A 24,970-nucleotide genomic window follows, 5' to 3' on the forward strand; every position below is an offset into this window, starting at 1 on the left:
GAAAATCCTAAGATGTTTTATAAGTATATTAAGGGTAAGAGGATAACTAGGGAAAAAATAGGGCCCATTAGGGACAAAAGTGGCAATCTGTGTGTGGAGCCGGAAGATGTAGGAGGGGTTCTAAATGAATTTTTTGCATCTGTTTTCACTATGGAGAAGGACGATGTAGACATAGAAATAGGGCGGGGGGACTGTGATATGCTCGAACATATTAACATCGAGAGGGAGGAGGTATTGGCGGTTTTAGCAGGCCTAAAAATGGATAAATCCCCAGGCCCGGACGAAATGTATCCCAGGCTGCTGTGTGAGGCAAAGGAAGAGATTGCGGGGGCTCTAACACATATATTCAGAACCTCTCTGGCCACAGGGGATGTGCCAGAGGACTGGAGAACCGCTAATGTAGTACCATTATTCAAGAAGGGGAGTAGGGAAAAACCGGGGAACTACAGGCCAGTAAGCCTAACATCAGTGGTAGGTAAATTATTGGAAAAAATTCTGAGGGACAAAATTAGTCTCCACTTGGAGAGGCAAGGATTAATCAGGGATAGTCAACATGGCTTTGTCAAGGGAAGATCATGTCTGACTAATTTGATTGAATTTTTTGAGGGGGTGACTACGTGTGTGGATGAGGGTAACGCAGTGGATGTGGTATACATGGATTTCAGTAAGGCCTTCGATAAAGTCCCGCACAGGAGACTGGTCAAGAAGGTAAGAGCCCATGGAATCCAGGGTGCCTTGGCACATTGGATACAAAACTGGCTTAGTGGCAGAAGGCAGAGGGTGATGGTCGAAGGTTGTTTTTGTGACTGGAAGCCTGTGGCCAGTGGGGTACCACAGGGATCGGTGCTGGGTCCCTTGCTGTTTGTGGTCTACATTAATGACTTGGATATGAATGTAAAAGGTATGATCAGTAAGTTCGCGGATGACACAAAAATTGGTAGGGTGGTAAATAGCGAGGAGAGTAGTCTCAGTCTGCAGGACGATATAGATGGGTTGGTCAGATGGGCGGAACAGTGGCAAATGGAATTTAACCCGGAAAAGTGCGAGGTGATGCACTTTGGGGGGACTAACAAGGCAAGGGAATACACAATGAATGGTAAGACCCTAGGCAAGACGGAGGGTCAGAGGGATCTGGGTGTGCAAGTACACAGATCCCTGAAGGCGGCGGAACAGGTGGATAAGGTGGTAAAAAAGGCATATGGGATACTTGCCTTCATTAGCCGAGGCATAGAATATAAGAGCAAGGAGGTTATGATGGAGCTGTATAAAACACTGGTTAGGCCACAGCTGGAATACTGTGTGCAGTTCTGGTCGCCACACTACAGGAAGGATGTGATCGCTTTGGAGAGGGTGCAGAGGAGATTCAGCAGGATGTTACCAGGGCTGGAGCGCTTCAGCTATGAAGAGAGACTGGGCAGATTGGGTTTGTTTTCCTTGGAGCAGAGGAGGCTGAGGGGGGACATGATTGAGGTGTACAAAATTATGAGGGGCATAGATAGGATGGGTACTAAGGAGCTTTTTCCCTTAGTAGAAGGGTCAATAACAAGGGGGCATAGATTCAAGGTAAAGGGCGGGAGGTTTAGAGGGGATTTGAGAAAGAACTTTTTCACCCAAAGGGTGGTTGGAGTCTGGAACTCACTGCCTGAAAGGGTTGTGGAGGCAGGAACCCTCACAACATTTAAGAAGCATTTGGATGAGCACTTGAAATGCCATAGCATACAAGGCTACGGACCAAATGCTGGAATATGGGATTAGATTAGACAGGGCTTGATGGCCGGCGCGGACACGATGGGCCGAAGGGCCTCTATCCGTGCTGTATAACTCTATGACTCTATGACTCTAATAACTTACATTTATATAGCACCTTTAACCCCAGAAAACATCCTACAAACATACCGATGTGACCCATAAAGACAAATCTTTTGGTATCAAACATTTCTGTTGCTGATACAAACACGGTGATACTAAGGTCACTGTCTAAACTTCAACGTTTAATTTTTTTTTAATTCAATCATGGGGATGTGGGCATTGCTGGCAAGGCCAGCATTTATTGCCCATCTCTAGTCGCCCTGGAGAAGGTGGTGGTGAGCCGCCGCCTTGAACCGCTGCAGTCCGTGAGGTGAAGTTGCTCCCACAGTCCTGTTAGGGAGGGAGTTCCAGGGTTTTGACCCAGCGACGATGAAGGATCGGCCAATGTATTTCCAAGTCAGATGGTGTGTGACTTGGAGGGGAACTTGCAGGTGGTGGTGGTGTTACCATGCGCCCGCTGCCCATGTTCTTCGAAGTGGTAGAGGTTGCGGGTCAAAGAAAACTATAGCTTCACCTAACCATTGTTTCTTGATTTCACCCTCCTTCCCCCCCCTGCTCCGTGCAACTCACCCCACCGCCCGCCGCCCACCCTGCCTTCTCAACCTTGGTGCTGCCTAACACCATGTTTCTCAAATATAAAGAAAAACATCTACAGACAGGAATAACCTCGGATCTTTGAAAGCAAAAGATAACGTCTGGTTAGAAATTTTGATGTGCTGTTTCATTCTTTTGTCGAGTGTGGTGTTCGTGGGGAAATGACTTGGGCCAGTGACAATTTCTTTAGTTATTCTCAGCGACTCTTCTAAATCAGTTGCCTGAATGAAATAAGTATCACACAATGTGTGTGTGTATGGGAGAGCCTTTGTTTAATAGGTGTTACTAACAGGAACACTTCAACCTGAAATTGGTACCAAACAGGAGCAGCTATCGTCACGTAATCGATGCGTGGAAAGGCCCCAACCATTTATTACATATGCCTTTTGATAATACTTTTTAAAAAACATTTCTCCAAATACACGATTGAAAAGCGCCTAGGATGCTCACACTCAGGAATTTTGAGTTTGCAGTTTTCACTTTAGCCGTGGCACAGTTGGTAGCACTCACACCTTTGAGTCAGAAGGTTGTGGGTTCAAGTCCCACTCCAGAGACTTGAGCACAAGTATCTAGGTTGACACTCCCAGTGCAGTAACTGAGGGAGTGCCGCACTGTCGGAGGTGTCATCTTTCGAATGAGACGTTAAACCGAGGCCCCCTCTGCACTCTCGGGTGGATATAAAAGATCCCACGGCACTATTTCGAAGAAGAGCAGGGGAGTTATCCCTGGCCAATATTTATCTCTCAACCAACATCACAAAAAAATTTGGTCATTATCACATTGCTGTTTGAGGGACCTTGTTCTGCGCAAATTGGCTGCCACGTTTCCTACATTACAACAGTGACTACACTTCAGATGTACTTCATTGGCTGTAAAGCACTTTGGGACGTCCTGAGGTTATGAAAGGCGCTATAGAAATGCAAGTCTTTGTTTTCTTGTCAAGTTTATTCCAACACATGTCAGGTAAATAGGGGTTTTTGGGAGGTGATCCCAGGGAGCCCCTTGGCTTTCAGATTTCTACCTTGTCTGTCATCAAATGTTGTATGTTAAATAATAACATAAGAATTAGGAGCAGGAGTCGGCCATTCGGCCCCTCGAGCCTGCTCCGCCATTCAATAAGATCATGGCTGATCTTCTACCTCAACTCCACTTTCCCGACTGATCCCCATATCCCTTGATTCCCCTAGAGTCCAAAAATCTATCGATCTCAGCCTTGAATATACTCAACGACTGAGCATCCACAGCCCTCTGGGGCAGAGAATTCCAAAGATTCACCACCCTCTGAGTGAAGAAATTCCTCCTCATCTCAGTCCTAAATGGTCTACCCCTTATCTTCAGACTATGCCCCCTAGTTCTAGACTCTCCAGCCAGGGGAAACAACCTCTCAGCATCTACCCTGCCAATCCCCCTCAGAATCTTATATGTTTCAATGAGATCACCTCTCATTCTTCTAAACTCCAGGGAGTGTAGGCCCAATCTACTCACTCGCTCCTCATAAGACAACCCTTTCTGTACTTGTTGACTTGCACGGTATACGGAAATCTATTTGCCAGCGAGAACTAGTGTGGCTCAATTGCCTAGCCCCTCATTGGGTGTCACTTGACATTCATCTGTGTTATTCAATTATCATTACAACGGTGCACACAACTGCCCTAAGTGAATTGTTGTTTTAAATAATTTTGCACTGTCAATACATCCTGAGTGGTGAGAATGTGGAACTCGTTACCGCAGGGAGTGGTTGAGGCGTATAGCATAGACGCATTTAAGGGGAAGCTGGATAAACACATGAGAGAGAAAGGAATAGAAGGAGATGTTGATGGGGTGAGATGAAGTAGAGTGGGAGGAGGCTTGTGTGGAGCAGACACGCCCACATAGACCAATTTGGCAAAATGGCCTGTTTCTGTGCTGTAAATTCTATGTAATCCTTATTTGAGATCATATTTTCTCTACTAAAACATTATTGTATCCAGTGACTTGAGCACAAAAATCTAGGCTGAAACTCCCGGTGCAGTACTGAAGGAGTGCTGCGCTGTCGGAGGCAGCGTCTTTGGGATGAGACATTAAACCGAGGCCGGGTCCGCTTGCTCAGGTGGATGTAAAAGATCCCACGGCACTTTTTGGAAGAAGAGCAGGGTAGTTATCCCCAGTGTCCTGGGGCCAATATTTATCCCTCAATCAACATCACTAAAAACATTATCTGGTCATTATCACATTGCTGTTTGTGGGAGCTTGCTGTGTGCAAATTAGCTGCCGCGTTTCCTACATTACAACAGTGACTACACTTCAAAAAGTATCTAATTGGCTGTAAAGTACTTTGGGATATCCTGAGATCATTGGAGTTTAGAAGAATGAGAGGTGATCTTATTGAAACGTGTAAGATTCTGAAGGGGCTTGACAGGGTAGATGCTGAGAGGATGTTTCTCCTCGTGGGGAAATCTAGAACTAGGGGGCATAGTTTCAGAATAAGGGAGCACCCTTTTAAATCGGAAATGAGGAGGAATTTCTTCTCTCGGAGGGTCGTGAATCTTTGGAATTCTCTCCCCCAGAGAGCTGTGGAGGCCGAGTCTTTGAATATATTTAAGTTGGAGATAGACAGATTTTTTGAACGATAAGGGAGTCAAGGGTTATGGGGAACGGGCAGGGAAGTGGAGTTGAGGCCCAGATCAGATCAGCCATGATCTTATTGAATGGCGGAGCAGGCTCGAGGGGCCAAATGACCTACTCCTGCTCCTACGTCTTATGTTCCTACGTCTTATGAAAGGCGCTGTATATAAATGCAAGATCTTTCTTTAGGAGTTGGACTGTTTGTCATACGCACATTTTATGAAACTGATGTGTAATTGTTGTATTAAATATCACCGATTGACTAAAGCTGTTTCCAACATTGAAAGAAACTGATTCAGGGGCCTGACGTTCCTGTTTCTGGGAAATGTTTGCAATGCTTTTCCACCCCTGCAGTGACTCACTGTATCCAGAGGGCAGTTCTCGACTGTAACATCCCTTTTTTTTAATTGCTTAATTTTTCTTTAATACAAAGATCACAAACCTTGGGGAAACTCAGACATTTCCCCAGGGTTATATAATTTTCTTTATTGCCTTGTGACAAAAAAAAACTCAGTCAGCCCTTAATCAAAATACCACTTTAATGTAAAACAGTGCAGATTAAATAGTGGGGGGGGGGGGGCGGAAAAACTGGGATCCAAATGGGATATTGAGACTGGGCTGCTTTGGTTGTAAACTGAGATTAGATGACGTTCTCCCAGTTGCTTTTAAACTCACGGCAAGTTTTCCTGGATATATGTCGTCCTTGCTCCCTGAACCTTGTAGGTAAGATTTGTTTCATCACTTCTAAAGTAGCAACTCCATCACAAAGATGCTTAACAACATCCTTACTGCCTCCACGAACAATACGGTGCCAGCGTTGTGCCGAATTCCCTCAACATCACTACCGTGCCAGCTGTGGCTCAGTGGGTAGCACCCTCGCCTCTGAGTCACGAAGGTTGTGGGTTCAAGTCCCACTCCAGAGACTTGAGCTCGAAAATCTAGGCTGACGCTCCCAGTGCGGTGCTGAGGGAGTGCTGCACTGTCGGAGGTGCCGTCTTTCGGATGAGACGTTAAACCGAAGCCCCGTCTGCCCTCTCAGGTGGACGTAAAAGATCCCCTGGTACTATTTCGAAGAAGAGCAGGGGAGTTATCCCCAGTGTCCTGGCCAATATTTATCCCTCAATCAACATAACAAAAACAGTTTATCTGTTTATCATTATCACATTGCTGTGTGTGGGAGCTTGATGTGCGCAAATTGGGGCTGCCGTGTTTCCTACATTACAACAGTGACCACACTTCAAACGTACTTCATTGGCTGTAAAGCGCTTTGAGACGTCCGGTGGTCGTGAAAGGCGCTATGTAAATGCAAGTCTTTCTTTAGTCAGACATCTTAGTCCACTTTCCCCCAAGATTTCTCCAACACTGTCTCTTCGTTAGCAGTTGCTGCATATAAAACGTATGCTCTCACAAATAAAGATTACAATTGTTTTTGCAGGGGGGCTCCTCGAAAGTAACATTTATATCGTTGATAATTGAAAGTGGTGTGCCAGAGTCTGTCGAACCCAAACCTGCAAAATACACCTTAAACCGTGAAAGGAGGCCTGCAAAATCAAAGCCATATCCCGGTAAAGAGGTAGACTATACAATATGAAATGGTACAATGAAATGCTAACTTGTGAGCAGCACCTAGAATCTTAACAGCACAGAAGGAGGCCATTCGGCCCATCGTGCCTGTGCCGGCTCTTTGAAAGAGCTCTCCAATTGGTCCCACACCCCCGTCCTTTCCCCATTGCCCTGCAAATTTCTTCCTTTCAAGTATTTATCCGATTCCCTTTGAAAGTTACTATTGAATCTGCTTCCTCCGCCCTTTCAGGCAGCGCATTCCAGATCACAACAACTTGCTGCGTAAAACGATTCTCCTTGTCTCACCTTCTGCAAATGACCTTAAATCGATGTCCTCTACCAAATTAAGCAATGATCCTTAATTTGAAATTGCACACAAATAATTTATCTCCTTCCCTCACCCCACACCAAAAAGAACCTTTCAATTCAGGGACGCTTTACCCATTTTCCCTTAGGTTGATTTTTTATAAAGCTGGGTCGTGGTCTCCAGGACGCCTTTGGCCAGCATTTCTCCAGTTAGAAAACAAACTGGAGATGGTGGAAACTTGAAATAAAAACAGAAAATGCTGGAAACACTCTTCCAGTTCTGACGACAGGTCATCGACCTGGAACGTTAACTCTGGTTCTCTCTCCACAGCTGCTGCCCGACCTGCTGAGTGTTTCCCACATTCTCTGCTTTTATTTCTCCTAGTTATATCTGGTGCTTTCTTGCCTTTTGATGCTTTTTTTTTCATGATTTACAGTAATACAGTTTCAGGTCATTCTCACTGGCTTGTAGACTGAGCGGTGGTTTAGTCCTGATGGCAATAGATTGTTCATTGAATTCAGGTTATTATTCCTACCTGTCAAATACCACACAAATGGAAACATTTGCACTCAGCTGTTTTATTTTGACTAGAAAGTGATTTAAAACAGGAGCACACTCTCCTCAAAAACTATGGCCCCAGGGAACACACCTGCACGCCTGTGCTGGATATATCTAAGATGTCTCCACCAACACATCTGCATTGTATACATCTACAATTGTCCACCAACACATCTGCACTGGATATAACTAGATGTTTGCACCAACACATCTGCACTGGAATATATCTAGATGTCTCCACCAACACATCTGCACTGGAGACATCTACACGTGTCCACCAACACATCTGCACTGGATATATCTAGATGTCTCCACCAACACATCTGCACTGGAATATATCTAGATGTCTGCACCAACACATCTGCACTGGAATATATCTAGATGTCTGCACCAACACATCTGCACTGGATATATCTAGATGTCTGCACCAACACATCTGCACGGGATATAACTAGATGTCTGCACCAACACATCTGCACTGGATATAACTAGATGTCTCCACCTATCACACCTACACCGGATATATCTACAGGTCTCCGCCTATCACACCAGGACACCCACATTATAAACATATCTGGATAATTCCAATTGAACACTCCATGCATAACCGCACAGCCCTTAACAAGTACAGGGAGAGATCTATATCATCGTTTACCAGAATAACCAGACACTTGCACTAAGCAAACCTGAACACCAAACTGTTGTGGGGCTAAGTCACACCCTGGAGACTTGCCATGGAGGCTCGTATATAAAATGAACTCACGTTGCAGCGTTGGAAGTGCAGACTAGATAATGAAAACCAGACCGTGTCTACTTGGCACAATAAATATAAACATTACTGTCTGGATCTCTCTCTTTTAGCCCCGCCGATGCACAGAAATTGAGAAAGGGCTTTCAGATGTTGTCAAGAAGATTGGGTCGAAGAGGTCACAAAACGTTTCCTCCCCTCCTAACGCCAACTTTACAATTTGTAATATTCTTGAACTGGATTTCTTTCTTTCATTAAAAGGGCTCTTTCTGTCTCTCTCAAACATCTGTTGCTGCCCCCTTTTAGAATGTATTTAATTTTATTTTATTAGTCTCGCTTCTCCCCCCCCCCCCCCCCCCCCCGCCGGTCCAAATCAGGAAATCTTAGTCAATTCCTACTGCCAAAATTCTTGTTATTCACAGGAAAATAGATTGTGTATAATTTGGTTTAGCTTTTTAAAAAAAAAAAAAATCAGTTCACCATTGAAAAGGAAAACCCTAAAAGTGATCAATCTGTGAACTGCACGGAATTGCTGAGGTTCCATGTTCAGCTGGTGTCTGGTTACATTCAGTAACATACATACGAACATACGAATTAGGAGCAGGAGTAGGCCACTCGGCCCCTCGAGCCTGCTCCACCATTCAGTAAGATCATGGCTGATCTGATTACTCCAGATTCCTGCCTACCCCCGATAACCTTTCACCTCCTTGCTTATCAAGAATCTATCTACCTCTGCCTTAAAAATATTCAAAGACTCTGCTTCCACCGCCCTCTGAGGAAGAGAGTTCCAAAGACTCACGACCCTCAGAGAGAAAAGATTTCTCCTCATCTCTGTCTTAAATGGGCGACCCCTTATTTTTAAACAGTGACCCCTAGTTCTAGATTCTCCCACAAGAGGAAACATCCTCTCCACATCCACCCTGTCCAGACCCCTCAGGATCTTATATGTTTCAATCAAGTCACCTCTTACTCTTCTAAACTCCAGCGGATACAAGCCTAGCCTGTCCAACCTTTCCTCATAAGACAACCCGCCCATTCCAGGTATTAGTCTAGTTACATTCAGTAAATTAATTTTGGACGAGTTAAAGGGGTTTTGATAAACCGGGTTCTGAAAAAAACCCTTATTGGGTCAGTGGGGGAAAAAATGGGTTTAGAGAAACACCAAAAAATCTCAAGTTGATACACAGCCACCACTGTGAATAAGTGATTCCCGACATAACTTAGTATTTATTTATTATATATCTATATATCTATATATATAAATATATATTTATTTAAGCTTTGTTTCGGCAATTTGTCAATAATTTCACTTGGTGTGGTTTACATATATACAGCATTTTCTTTTCAAATCTCTGGCCAGCCTCTTGTTGACATTTCTGAGCTGTTCAAACAACACCCTTTTTGCTTTTATCCCAATGTAGAGAATCTGGACAAACCGAGATAGCAAGAGGGTTAAGTAAATCGTGTTTGTCCCGTGTAAAACCCTCCTCCTCCTCCTCGATGCTACAGTAGCAGTGGCAAGGAGAGCACGGACCTCTCCAGGCACCCCAAGGTTCAAGGCTTCTTTATTGTGTAAATTAGGAGAAAATGCAATTTCCTTTCAAATTAACAAGGTAAACAGAACCCCCTATAGACACAATAGCTTATTTCACCAGGAGCCCAATAGGTCTAGCTGGGACCTTGCTCTGGGTGCAGTTCCCAAACACTTGGCAGTGAAGTGAAGCAGACTTGGCACAGGTTCAAAGAGGCTGTCTCACCCATCAGTTGAAACAAAAATGAACTTTAACAACCCTTTGTTGCTGCCTCTTGTTCTCCATAATAGAATCAGACAGCACAGAAGGAGGCCATTCGGCCCATCGTGCCTGCGCCGGCTCTCTAAAAGAGAGATCCAATTCGTCCCACTCCCCTGCTCTTTCCCCATAGCCCTGCTAATTTTTTTTCTTTTTCAAGCATATATCCAATTGCCTTTTGAAAGTTACAATTGAATCTGCTCCCACATTTCTGTTGAAATGACAAATTGGCTAAGCTCCCTGAGTTAATGGATTTATTTACTGAATGTTTAGATCCCTCGCATAGAATTACATAGAATTGATAACATGGAATCAGGACATTCTGCCTAACCAGCCCACGCTGGTGCTTATCTTTCCTCACCATCAGTCATCCTAATCCCACGTGCCTGCCCTGTTCCCATACCTCTTTACCTGTTCCTCTAACCACCGATATAACCTATTCTGAAATGTTGACACAGTCTCGCACTATGGGACGCTAACTCCTTCAGGTTAGTTCCACCCCCCACCCCCACAACAATGTTTAAGTAATTATTTTACTTTTAAAATAATGTCATTCCTCGCCCCATGCCCCTTGCCGAAGATGCTGATTCTTGATTCCATGGGTGTTGGCAGCCATTTAGTGCTTTGTCTACGTGGTCATTCTTGATGTGTGAGCCTTGGCGATCTGTGTCGGAATGCAATGAGGCTGAGCCTGATCCAGTCTTTACCTGACTTCTGTGCATGTTTATTTTCCACTGGGAGTCATTGGATACTGATTGGGAAGGAAAACCTTGGCTGAATTTTTGTTTTCTTATGCTCCCGATCTGGCAACGCCTCAAATTTAAAATTCTCATCCTTGTTTTCAAATCCCTCCATGGCCTCACCCCCCTCCCTATTTCGGTAATTTCCTCCAGCCCTACCACCCCCACGGGATATCTGCGCTCCTCCAATTCTGGCCCCTTGAGCATCCCCTATTTTAATCGCTCCACCATTGGCGGCCGTGCCTTCAGCTGCCTGGGTCCAAGCTCTGGAATTCCCTCCCTAAACCTCTCTGCCTCACTACCTCTCTCTCCTCCTTTAAGACGCTCCTTAAAACCCGCCTCTTGGATCAAGCTGTTTGGTCGCCTGTCCTAATGGCTCGGTGTCAAATTTTGTTTCATAACACTCCTGTGAATACACTCCTTCGGATGTTTTATACTTTAAAGGGGCTATATAAATACAAGTTGTTGCTGTTGTTGAGCTCGAGATACTGAGGCCAATTTTAGCACCCAGCTGCTGTTCTTGCTGAGAGCGCAACTCTGTACAGACTGGGAATCAATGCTGAGACCATTCTGGTCTGCATGGCGGAGTATCACACCGTAAGTGTGTTTAGCCTCTGAACACTGTTGCAGAAGGAGGAGACCGTGCCTGCCCAAGCACCATGACTTAACGAAAGAAAGACTTACGTTTCTATAGCACCTTTCATGACCACCGGACATCTCAAAGCACTTTACAGCCAGTGAAGTACTTTTGAAGTGTAGTCACTGTTGTAATGTGGGAAACGCGGCAGCCAATTTGCGCACAGCAAGCTCCCACAGACAGCAATGTGATAATGACCAGATAATCTGTTTTTGTTATGTTGATTGAGGGATAAATATTGGCCCCAGGACACCGGGTATAACTCCCCTGCTCTTCTTCGAAATAGTGCCATGGGATCTTTTCTGTTCACCTGAGAGAGCAGATGGGGCCTCGGTTTCACGTCTCATCCGAAAGACGGCACCTCTGACAGTGCAGCACTTCCTCACCACTGCACTGCACTGGGAGTCTCAGCCTGGATTAATGTGCTCAAGTCACTGGAGTGGGACCTGAACCCACAACCTTCTGACTCAGAGGGAAGTAAACGTTCCAAGTAGCTAAACTCCCAGAAAGCATTGGATAAAGTTCTTCATGAGAGGCTGCTACATAAGCTTAAGGCAGTCGTCACCCTTGCTAAAACCTGTAACTCTAGAGAAGATGCAGTGGACACCAGTTAGGGGAGTGATGTCAGTCTGGAGAGGTGAGTGCCCCAGGGATTGGTCCTAGTGCTGTCACTGTTTATAATCGAGGCACTCGGTCTGCAAGCAAAATGCAATGCAAGTATGTTGATCTTAAACAAGAGTGGAGGGTTTAGTCAAGTCTGAAGCAGTCAGGAAACTCCAGGAATTGAGTAGATTGGGCCTGGACTCTCTGGAGTTTAGGAGAATGAGAGGTGATCTGATTGAAAGATACTGAGGGGGATTGACAGGTTAGATGCTGAGAGGTTGCTTCCCCTGGCTGGAGAGTCTAGAACTAGGGGGCATAGTCTCAGAATAAGGGTTAGGCCTTTTAAGACTGAAATCAGATGAATTTCTTCATTCAGAGGGTTGTGAATCTTTGGAATTCTCTACCCCAGAGGGCTGTGGATGCTCAGTTGTTGAGTCTATTCAAGGCTGAGAGAGATCGATTTTTGGACTCTAGGGGAATCGAGGGATATGGAGATCGGGCAGGAAGGTGGAGTTGAGGTCGAAGATCAGCCATGATCTTATTGAATGGCGGAGCAGGCTCGAGGGGCCGTATGGCCGACTCCTGCTCCTAATTCTTGTGTTCTTATGTAGGAAGAACTAGACACTTTTTGTCAGTAGGCAGAACCACGGTAAATACAATTCAATATAGATATAATGCACGATTTTGCACAAAAAAGGAAGAAATTATGGAATAACTGGGTCAAACTAGCTAGGAGAGAGGCTGAAAGAGTTCCAGGAGTGAACGATAGACTCGACACTGACCTCGTCCAGTCATTGTGATGCCACAATCAACAAAGCAAGCCAAGTGCTAAGCTATATTACCACATCAGTTGAGTATAAATATAGAAATTGCATTGATGTAGTTCCTTTCAAGACATCCCAAAGTGCTTTACAGTCAATAAAGTACTTTTGATTTATAGTCACTGTTGTAATGTAGGAAACACGGCAGACAATTTGCGCACAGCAAGGTCCCACAAACAGCAATGTGATAATGACCAAATAATCTGTTTTTAGGTGTTAAGGGATAAATATTGGCCAGGACACCGGGGAGAACTCTCCTGCTGTTCTTCGAAATAGTGGCCGTGCGATCTTTTACGTTCACCTGAGAGGGCAGACGGGGCCTCGGTTTAACGTCTCATCTGAAAGACGGCACCTCCAACAGTGCGGCACTCCCTCAGCACTGCACTGGGAGTGTCAGCCTCGATTTTTGTACTCGACTCCCTGGAGTGAGACTTGAAATCACAACCTTCTGACTCCGAGGCGAGAGTATAAGTCTAAGGTCGTCATGCTGAAGCTGTATAGCATGCTAGTTGAGCTTCAATACTCCATTCACGTCTGGTCACCGAGACATAAGGGTCATGTTCAAACCTGGAAGCAGTGCACAGAAGGGCAATGGAGCAGGACTAGTACCATATGGTTTAAAGAAAATTGTGTTCAGTTAAACTCTGATGAGCGTAAAATCTCCAAATGTCTAAGGGTGCTTTTGCCTTAAGTAAAACTTGGCCAGGTTGCTATGAGGTGACCCCTTCTGGAAACTGCAAGTTTGGTGAGGACCGGCTTGGGTTTGGAGGTTATGCCTCCCATAGTTGAATAATTTGTCAACACTCACTCTACTGACACATGAGGAACGTTCATTCAAGTGGCCAATCTGGGGGTTGCTAGTGTTGGGGCTGGAATACAATTGGGTGGAACTTATGCTGCAGTTGTATAAAGCTCTGGTTAGACCACATCTGGAGTAACTGAGTTCAGTTCTGGGCCCCGCACCTCGGGAAGGATATATTGGCCTTGGAGAGGGTCCAGCGCAGCTTCACCAGAGTGATACCGGGGCTAAAAGGGTTAAATTATGAAGACAGGTTGCACAGACTAGGCTTGTATTCTCTTGAATATAGAAGATTAAGGGTGATCCAATTGAGGTGTTTAAGATGATTAAAGTATTTGATAGGGTAGACCAAGTTAAACTATTTCCTCTGGTAGAGGAGAACAAGGGGACATAATCTTCAAATTAGAACTAGACCTTTCAGGGATGATGTTAGGAAGCACTTCTTCACACAAAGGGCAGTGGAAATCTGGAACTCTCTTCCCCCAAAACTTGTTGAGGCTGGGAGTCAATTGTAAATTTCAAAACTGAGATTGATAGATTTTTGTTAGGTAAGGGTATTAAGCACGGAACCAAGGCGGGTAGATGGAGTTAAGATACAGATCAGCCGTGATCTAATTGAAGAGTGTAACAGGCTCAAGGGGCTGAATGGCCTGCTTCTGTCCTTTTATGTTCCTGTGGAACGAGGGCCTTGCATGAATTGGTATCTTGAGAAGAGGAGTGGGGGTCAGGGGAGAAACTAACTGGAAAAATATTGATGCTTGTATCTGGCTTCTATAAAATGAGTGCAAAGGACGTTGGCAGAACCTGTGCTTATTCAGAATCTGTTGTTACAGTCGGGGGATTCTGCTCAACACAGCAGCTCATGACCCAACTTAACCCAGGCCTATCTTTATGAATAAACTGTTTAAAAAATAAAAAAAAACGCTTTCTAAATATATTGGCTTTCTTTGGAAAGTTCTTGTGTATGATTCCACTATAAAAGCATGCTAATAAATATTTCAGTGAATAACAGAGCGGGAGGTCCTAACTGCTTATTGAAAGCTGGTTCTGCAGACGATTAGTGCAGCAAGGAAAATCTCTACTTTGCGGCTACGCTGGCTGCCAGTTGCTAACCATGTATAACAACAACAACAACTTGTATTTATGTAGCGCCTTTAATGTAGTAAAACGTCCCAAGGTGGTTCGCAGGAGCGTTAACAAACAAAGTTTGATACCGAGCCACACAAGGAGCTATTAGGGCAGATGATCAAAAGCTTGGTCAAAGAGGTTGGTTTTAAGTTGCGTCTTAAAAGAGGAAAGAGAGGTGGGGAGGTTTAGGGAGGGAATTCCAGAGCTTGGGGCCCAGGCAGCTGAAGGCACGGCCACCTATGGTGGAACGATTAAAATCAGGGATGCTCAAGAGGGCAGAATTGGAGGAGCGCCGATATCTCAGCGGGTTCTAGGGCTGCAGGAGGTTACAGAGATAGGGAGGGGGCGAGGGCCACGGAGAGATTTGAAAACAAGGATGAGAATTTTAAAATCGAGGCGTTGCTTAACTGGGAGCCAATGTTGGTCAGCGAGCACAGGGGGTGATGAGTGAACGGGACTTGGTGCGAGTTAGGACAGGGGCAGCCGAGTTTTGGATGACCTCAAGTTTATGTAGGGTGGAAGGTGAGAGGTCAGCCAGGAGTGCGTTGGGATAAGTCAAGTCTAGAGGTAACAAAGGCATGGATGAGGGTTTCAGCAGCAGATGAGCTGAGGCAGGGGTGGAGACGGGCGACGATACGGAGGTGTAAATAGGGCCGTCTTAGACATGGCGCGAATATGTGGTTGGAAGCATCTAACTCTGGTAATTGGAATCCTTTCCGGTACCGAAACCACCAGCCAGGATTTCAGCTCCTTTTTTCTTCTTTCAAACGCAGGTGAGAAGGTGCTGGTACTGCACCCCTACCGCACCAAAGAGAGCAGTCATTGCAGCTAAACATCCCTTTGAAGCGGAACTCCAAGCAGCTAAACTCTATGCTTGGTGTGCCTGTGGGCACAGCCACAAGCAGGTATATATATATATATAAATTCACTTATTATTTAATGCTATTTACTTACTTGCAGTATCGGTTGTGGTCACAGGCTCCTCAGGCGCAGAGTGGATCGAATGTTATTCTGCATCTGTCCCATTTTATGCCTGATGTGCTCAGTGCCGACTGGGCATTTTCCAAGCTCTTGCAGCCTTGCACGCTGGCCAATGGACGTTGGGGATTCCCGGGCGTTCTGCCCTCTCAATTTTCCATTCATTTTAATGTCTAGGTACTTGCCCCCAGCAGCAGCACAGCCTCATTAAAATTGGCCCTTAAATAGAAAAAGTCTGAACGTGTAACTTTCTCCGCTGCTGACCTCCTTCACTTTAACGAGCATGCAAATTAACCTCAGAATACTGGGTGTGAATTCAGAAACTGCCTCGCAGTCAGCCCTCAGTGATTGGTTCGAATCATTTCCACTCGTGCACTGAAATGACAAACAGCGTTTTCTGACTTTTTTTTTGCATCCCGGAAATAAAAGCCTTTTTATTAGGGTCTATAACAAGACTGGTTTTATTTAAATAATACTGCAACATACTTTTTAAAATTTGTTTTCGGGATGTGCCAATTGTATGAAGTTGGGCCTTCTAGTAATTGCTTACAGGGCCAATTCAGAGTTAGATATATTTCTTAAGGCTAAAGGGATCAAGGGGTATGGGGAGAAAGCAGGGACAGGGTATTGAATTTGGATGATCAGCCATGATCTCATTAAATGGCGGAACAGGCTCGAGGGGCCAAATGGCCTACTCCTGCTCCTATCTCCTATGTTTCTGAGACCATTAAGAGTCAACCACGTAGCCGTGGGATGTTTTTAGTGCAGCTGTGGCTCAGTGGGTAGCACATTCTCCTGAGTCAAAAGGTTGTGGGTTCAAATCCCCACTCCAGAGACTTCAGGACAAAAATCTAGGCTAACACTCCTGAGGGAGTGCTGCACTGTCGGAGGTGCCGTCTTTCGGATGAGATGTTAAACCGAGGCCTCATCTGCTTTCTCAGGTGGACGTAAAAGATCCCATGGCACTAATTTGAAGAAGAGCATGGGAGTCATCCCCGGTGTCCTGGGGGCCAATATTTATCCCTCAAACAGTATCACTAAAAACAGATTGTCTGGCCCTCATCACGTTGCTGTTTGTGGGAGCTTGCTGTGCGCAAATTGGCTGCTGCGTTTCCTACATTACAACAGCGACTACACTTCAAAAAAGTACTTCATTGGCTATAAAGCGCCTTGGGAACGTCTCGAGGTTGTGAAAGGCGCTATAGAAATGCAAGAAGTTGTTGTCGTCGTGTGGGACTGGAGTCACGTGTAGGCCAGACCAGGTGGAAAAGGCAGATTCCCTCCCCTTGAACTACATTAGTGTAAGCAAGTTGGTTTCATTCATAAACGTCTTTTTCTCTATCTCTGGTGTCAGCCCACAAATGATTAGACATTTTTACGATTCGCCAAGGTGGTTGACATGAATCGGTCATTCGTGAAAGAAAGACTTGTGAAGTGATGCTGAGCGGCCTGCGGGTGGCGCTGTCCAGGGAGAGTATAAATACTCGGGCACAGGCCCAGCTTGCTCAGGACATTCTTAACAGGAACTAGTGAAGGACACAACTAGACCTCCGTGTTGTAAAACAGTTGATTAAAGCTTTGTTTAACGCTTAGTTCAAGTGCCTAGTAGTTTTCTTCCGTCAGCGGTATTTTGAGCTCAAGCCCTCTGGGGACTGATGACCTGTCCCCGTAACGCCTACACGGCTGTCTCTTTGACACCCCCCCTCAATCTCTTAGTCTTCACTATGTGCCGCATGTGATTTTAACTCCGCAGGCGTGTTTATAAAACTTTTCTAAAAAGCTATTTTTTTTTTCTCTCTAAGGAAGAATTCGTGTTCAGTTTGCTCCCCTGCGGTTTTGCTCTGACAGCACTAGGGTAGATTTATGTCCTGCTGCCTGGGCAGTAATTTGTCGGAGCCAATCACTTGTCCTCCCTAGAACACACCTGGTAAAATCAAGGAAATGAATATCAAGTGGGTTTTAGAAAGGCCGGTTGATCTGCTCTGACAGATGATCAGATTGATTCCTGGGATGAGAGGGTTGCCCTATGAGGAGAGATTAAGTAGAATGGGCCGATACTCTCTGGAGTTTAGAAGAATGAGAGGTGATCTCATTGAAACGTATAAAATTCTTAGAGGGCTTGACAGGGTAGATGCTGAGGGACTGTTTCCCCTGGCTGGAGAGTCTAGAACTAGGCGGGCATAGTCACAGGATAAGGGGTCGGCCATTTAGGACTGAGATGAGAAATCTCTTCACTCAGAGGGTGGCGAATCTTTGGAATTCTCTACCTCAGAGGGCTGTGGATGCTCAGTTAATGAGTATATTCAAGGATGAGGTAGATTTTGGGCTCTAGGGGCATCAACTGATATGGGGATCGGGCAGGAAAGTGGAGTTGAGGTCAAAGATCAGCCATGGTCTTACTGAATGGTGGAGCAGGCTCGAGAGGCCGTATGGCCTACTCATGCTCCTAATTCTTATGTTCTTATCACCCTGGTAGTGAAGGTGAAAATCTACCCCAAGTTGTCTCCTAGTTGTGCAACAGATTATGGTTTACTGTTCGCCTTCTGGTTTGTCTCCCAAATGGTCCTTATTTATGTGTGAGTCCTGACTGACGGTGTCAGCAGCTATTAGTCCACAGGAGGGCATCATAGACAAACCTGCCTTTTCTGACTTACACACACATACACTTCAGTCAGGGACGGTGATCAGGAGTGACAACTCTGGTCAATTCAACTGTTACTAATCCAGGAGTGTCAAGGCCATTTATATGCCCATACCAGCCAGTCTGGCTGAGGTCAGCTAACACGGCAGAGGCCAGGGATTGAGCTGCAATCCTTCCTGGTCTGTATTGCTTAGCTATATTACTGGCGTCTTAACCCGTATTTTAATTCACTGCCAGTCTCATTCACTCATCACCCCTGTGCTCGCTGGCCTACACTGGCTCCCGGTCCAACAACGCCTCAATCTTAAAATCCTCATCCTTGTTTACAAATCCCTCCTTGGCCTCGCCCCCTCCCTATCTCTGTCGCCTCCTCCAGCCCTACAACCCTCCGAGATATCTGCGCTCCTCCAATTCTGGCCTCTTGAGCATCCCCGATTTTAATCGCTCCACCTTTGGCGGCCGTGCCTTCAGCTGGCTGGGCCCCAAGCTCTGGAATTCCCTCCCTAAACCTCTCCGCCTCTCTAACTCTCTCTGTCTCCTCCTTTTTAAGGCGCGCCTTAAAACCTGCCTCTTTGATCGAGCTTTTGGTCGTCTGTCCTGATATCTCCTTCTGTGGCTCGGTGTCAGAAATGTTTTTATTGATACTGTGAAGCGCCTCGGGACGTTTTACTACGTTAAATGCGCTATAGAAATATAAGTGGCTGTTGTTGCTGTGTCAGCCGTGGCTCAGTGAGTAGCACTCTCGCCTCGGAGTCAGAAGGTTGTGGATTCAAGTCCCACTCCAGGGACTTGAGCATAAAATCTAGGCTGACAACTGCGGACCTTTTATTCTGCACCTGGCCTTTTGGAATTGGGAAAACTGTTCCATTCTTCAGCACTGACGCCCCTCACCATTTTTTTTTTAAGGAGCACAAAAATCACCAAATAATAAATTCTGAACTAACTCCCCGTGGTGTTGTGAAACGTCACCCGTGCCTTTTTCTGCTTCTGCTCCCCCTTTTTTATGGCAGTGAGGCTGGGAGTTCAAACCTGAACATGTGCCAGATACTGAACGTCGGCGGCAGAGACTGCTCAGCATTTTAGTTTCAGTTTTTGACTGTGGGTGGCTGGCTGCTGATTGCGATGCGCAGATTTTACTGCCTGGCCTCTAGTCTTCTGAGGCCTGGTTATGGAGGGCGGGTGGTTTTCTAAGGAAAGAAAGACTTGCATTTATATAGCACCTTTCACAACCACGGGCATCTCAAAGCGCTTTACAGCCAATGAAGTACTTTTTGAAGTCTAGTCACTGTTGTAATGTAGGAAACGCGGCAGTCAATTTGCGCACAGCAAGCTCCCACAAACTGCAATGTGATAATGACCAGATAATCTGTTTTAGTGATGTTGGTTGAGGGATAAATATTGGCCAGGACACCGGGGAGAACTCTCCTGCTCTTCTTCGAAATAGCGCCATTGGAGCTTTTATGTCCACTGGAGAGAGCAGACGGCGCCTCGGTTTAATGTCTCAGCTGAAAGATGGCACCTCCGACAGTGCAGCACTCCCTCAGCACTGCACTGGGAGTGTCAGCCTAGATTTATGTGCTCAAGTCCCTGGAGTGGGGACTTGAACCCACAACCTTCTGACTCCGAGGCGAGTGTGCTACCCACCGAGCTACGGCTGACGCACGATCGATCAGGAAGATCGATCAGAGTATTTTTCTAAACGATGCGGAGCTCGGAACTGTTGAGGAGCAGAGAGATTTGGGGGTCTAATTACAGAAATCACTAAAAGCTGGGGGACAGGTACAAAAAATAATTGAAAAGGCTCATGGAATGTTATCTGAAGGGGGCTGGAATTCAATGGGGTGGAACTTCTGTTGGAATTGTATAAAGAGCTCTGGTTAGACCCCATTTAGAGCACTGTGTTCAGTTCTGGGCCCCGCACCTCAGGAAGGATATCTCGGCCTTGGAGGGAGAGCAGCGCAGATTCACCAGAATGAGACCGGGGCTAAAAGGGTTAAATTATGAGGACAGGCTACATAGACTAGGCTTGTATTCTCTTGAATATAGAAGATTAAGGAGTGATCTAATTGAGGTGTTGAAGATGATTAAAGGAGTTGATGGAGTAGATAGAGAGAAACTATTTCCTCTGGTGGGGGGAGTCCAGAACAAGGGGGGCGTAGCCTTAAAATTAGAGCCTGGCCTGGGGGGGGGTCAATTGAAAATTTCAAAACTGAGATTGATAGATTTTTTCCTAGGCAAGGGTAGTAAGGACCAACTTTCCCGATAAGCTGCTCGGTTGCCAGTGGGCCGGAGGTTCCGCTCAGGCCGCTCACTGGCTTTTCAATGGAAGAAACGGAGCGGGTGCGAAAATTTGAATGGGCCGCACAGCCTCTAATTTTATACGTTTCAATGAGATCACCTGTCATTCTTCTAAACTCTGGGGAATATAGGCCTAGTCTACTCAACCTCTCCTCATAGGGCAATCCCCCCATCCCAGGAACCAGTCTAGTGAACCTTCGTTGCACTCGCTCTAAGGCAAGTATGTCTTTCCTTAGGTAAGGAGACCAGAACTGTACACAGTACTCCAGGAGTGGCCTCACCAGTGCTCTGTATAATTGTAGTAAGACTTCTTTACTCTTAGCTTCTAATTCCTGTGTAACAATAACATTTAATTTGCTTTCCCAATTGCTTGCTGTACCTACATGTTAACTTTCTGTCATTCATGTACAAGGACATCCAGAATCCCTCTGAATGCACACATTTCCCAGCTCCTCAGCATTCAAAAAAAATTCTGCTTTTTGTTTTTCCTACCAAAGTGGATAACTTCACACTTCCCCGCATTGTATTCCATTTGCCATGTTCTTGCCCACTCAGTCAACCTACCTGTATCTCTCTGCAGCCTCTTTGCCTCCTCCTCCACAGCTTACTTTCCCACCTACTTTTGTATCATCAGCAAACTTGGATACGTTACGATACAAAAGAAAAGAAAGACTTGCATTTCTATAGCGCCTTTCACGACCACTGGACGTCCCAAAGTGCTTTACAGCCAATGAAGTACTTTTTGAAGTGTAGTTACTGTAGGAAACGTGGCAGCTAATTTGCACACAGCAAGCTCCCACAAACAGCAATGTGACAATGACCAGATAATCTGTTTTAGTGATGTTGATTGAGTGATAAATATTGGCCCCAGGACACCGGGGAGAACTCCCCTGCTCTTCTTCGAAATAGTGCCATGGGATCTTTTACATCCACCTGAGAGAGCAGACGGGGCCTCGGTTTAACGTCTCATCCGAAAGATGGCACCTCCAATGGTGCAGCACTCCCTCAGTACTGCACTGGCGTGACAGCCTAGATGAACCCACAACTTTCTGACTCGGGCAAGGGTGCTACCCACTGAGTCACAGCTGACGATTCAAAACCCTGGCACCCAATAAAGTGCCAAAAATCAACATTTCAGGTCCCTCGAAACGCCCCCCCCCCCCACCCCCTCCAAACTAATTCTCGTCCCGTTAAAATAATTACTGAAATTGCCGTGATGCCACTGATAATGTGCTCCTCACAGTTGAGAGAGTGCGAGAGTGATTTCTTCTGGTTGTTAATTGTAGCAGCATCATAAAAGAACTCTTCATGCATGTCCATGGCCTTCCTCCAACCTGTCTCTGTAATCTTCTCCAACCCTCCTTCCCAACAGTTACCCTCCACTCTTCCAACTTTGAGGTATGGCACACCCAGTTCACCATTGGTAGTAAAGCAATTTTTACCCAGAGAGTGGTTAGAATGTGGAACTCGCTACCACAAGGATTAGTTCAAGCGAATAGCAGAGATGCATTTTAGGGGAATCTCGATAAGCACATAAGGGGTCTCGGTTTAACATCTCAGCCAGAAGATGTAACCTCCGACAGTGCAGCACTTCCTCAGTACTGCACTGGGACTGTCCGCCTGGATTACATAGAATTTACAGCACAGAAACAGGCCATTCGGCCCAACCAGTCAATGCCAGCATTTATGCTCCACTCGAGCCTCCTCCTGTCTTTCCTCATCTAACTCTATCAGCGTAACCCTCTATTCCCTTCTCCCTCATATGCTTGTCTAGCCTTCCTTTAAATGCATCTATACTATTCGCTTCAACCACTCCCTGTGGTAACGAGTTCCACATTCTCGCCACCCTCTGGGTAAAGAAGTTTCTTTCGAATTCCCTATTTGATTTCTTGGTGACTATTTTATATTGATGGCCTCTAGTTATGCTCTTCCCCACAAGTGGAAACATTCTCTCTGTATCCACGCTATCAAAACCTTTCATCATTTTAAAGACCTCTATTAGGTCACCCCTCAGCCTTTTTTTCAAGAGAAAAGAGACCCAGCCTGTTCATCCTTTCCTGATATGTTTACCCTCGCATTTCTGGTACCATCCTTGTAAATCTTCTCTGCACCCTCTCCAATATATCCTTTTTATAATATGGCGACCAGAACTGTACGCAGTACTCTAAGTGTGGTCTAACCAAGGTTCGATACAGGTTTAGCATAACTTCACTACTTATCAATTCCATACCTCTAGAAATAAACCCTAGTGCTTAGTTTGCTTTTTTTTAATGGCCTTGCTAACCTGTGTCGCAACTTTTAGTGATCTGTGTATTTGTAAAAGTTGCGACACAGGTTAGCAAGGCCATAAAAAAGATTATGTGCTCAAGTCTTTGGCGTGCGACTCAAACCCATGACCTTCTGACTCAGAGGCAAGAGTGCTACCCACTGAGCCATGGCTGACACTTGAGTTGTGTTGAGTTGGGTAACCACAACTAGGATGGGGGGAGGGAGCACGAGCACGACAATTGGTCTCAGTGTCTCTGGACCAGAGAGAGGCGATTTAAAAAAAAAAAAATCATCCATGATCCCTGACATGAATCTTGTCATTCATGGGAAATGACTTATGAAATAATACTGGGCGGCCTGCTGGTGGCGCTGCCCAGGGAGAGTATAAATACTCGGGCATGGGCCCAGCTTGTGCAGGACATTCTTTAACAGGAACTAGTGAAGGACACAACTAGATCTCCATGTTAAAAAACAGTTGATTAAAGCCTTGTTTAATACTTAGACCAAGTGACTAGTAGTTTTCTTACGTCAATCCCCACTCTGGATTATCAGCTAACAACCAATACTGGAAATTGCATATTGGTGGATGGAGGGTGAGATCAGAATTGGGTTTTGGCTATAGTGGTCCTCCAAAATGAAATAGCCTGGTCATCCCCACTAGCTACATGACGTATGGTCACTTGGCCAAGGTAGCAAGAGGGCTGCAGAGACCTGTGGATCACTCCAGCACAAGTCACCATGGAGCGGCAAGGGCAGGAAACCATTTTTATACCACACAATATACTTGTATCTGCTCCTCTGCAGTGCATAAACCAGATTGTTATGAAATGCCTGTAAAGTCATCTCTGCTATTCTTGTGGTTCTGTTGACCTGTATATGCTCCGTACAGTGCAATGCAATATTATGCTCAATATTCATTACCCGTACAGAACAAGAACACTTCCAAGACTGTATTTCTTTTCATGGCAGCCTGACTGTGTTAATTGTCACTTAGCATAATGCATAAATCTTGTTTAAAAAAAAGTTTTTTTTAAACCCTAAACTTAAAAAAAAAAAATTCAGGGGATTACCACTAGAAACACTATTTTAAAGCTTTTAACTGATTTTTTGGCATTTTAGTGTACTGACTCATTAACCGCACACTTTTTAAGCGTGCAGCTTGACAGTTTAGACTTGCACCCTGCTGCTCCTCTGAACAGCTGTGTACTCCCATTCCAAGTGCACTTTGGCGCCTCTGTGTCATTCTTCTTCGCCTCCGTGCCTAGAGGCAACCCGTTTCTTCCATTGCTTTTACATCCAGCACGTTGCGCTCGGGGTCATTCCCAGCACTTTTTGTGTGGCCAGGCCGTTCGCCTGGCCACGATTACATCGTACTAGTAGGATGGGGAAATACTTCGCGGGAACCAATTGGGGAAAAACACAAAATGGTGGAAGAAATGTGTACAGTACTTGCCATTATTACCAATACTTTGAAGCACTTTTGAGTGTGAATTTTCTGCTCATCAACACAAAGAACGTTAGTGATGGGGAACAGAATGCCCTTCTATTCAAGGCACTTAGTCCCAGCATTGAACACTCCCATATACATTGCAGTTAAATTACATAGTATTGACGGCTCAGAAACAGGCCATTCGACCCAACTGGTCTATGCCGGTGTTTATGTCCACACGAGTCTCCTCCCACCCCTACTTCATCTCACCCGATCAGCATACCCTTCTATTCCTTTCTCCCCCATGTACTCATTGAGCTTCCCCTTAAATGCATCTATGCCATTTGCCTCAACTACTCCATGTGATAGCGAGTTCCACATTCTAACCACTCTCTGAGTAAAGATGTGGAGTAAAGTTCCCTAACACTGTACCTAAGCCTCATCTTCAGCCAAAGCATTTCTCAGCCGTGGCTCAGTGGGTAGCACCCTCGCCTCTGAGACTAGAAGGTTGTGGGTTCAAGTCCCACTCCAGAGACTTGAGCACAAGAAATTCCAGGCTGACACTCCAGTGCAGTACTGAGGGAGTGCTGCACCGTCAGAGGTGCCGTCTTTCAGATGAGATGTTAAACCGTGGCCCCGTCTGCTTTCTCAGGTG

The 24,970-nt window shown here is 45.6% G+C and overlaps 1 protein-coding gene across 1 annotated transcript in view; it reads left to right on the forward strand.

The window, feature by feature from the left end:
• LOC147101034 (uncharacterized) overlaps window positions 1–24,970 on the forward strand; it is a 63,290-nt gene that overhangs the window by 15,980 nt on the left and 22,340 nt on the right. Inside the window, exon 2 of the mRNA XM_085966204.1 lies at window positions 15,475–15,606. Within this exon, the coding sequence (XP_085822330.1) occupies window positions 15,475–15,606 (132 nt within the window). The remainder of the gene's footprint in view (window positions 1–15,474; window positions 15,607–24,970) is intronic.

The sequence above is a fragment of the Somniosus microcephalus genome, chromosome 24, assembly GCF_052327205.1.
Source record: "Somniosus microcephalus isolate GS21.2 chromosome 24, FLI_Smic_1.0, whole genome shotgun sequence".
Classification (NCBI taxonomy): domain Eukaryota; kingdom Metazoa; phylum Chordata; class Chondrichthyes; order Squaliformes; family Somniosidae; genus Somniosus; species Somniosus microcephalus.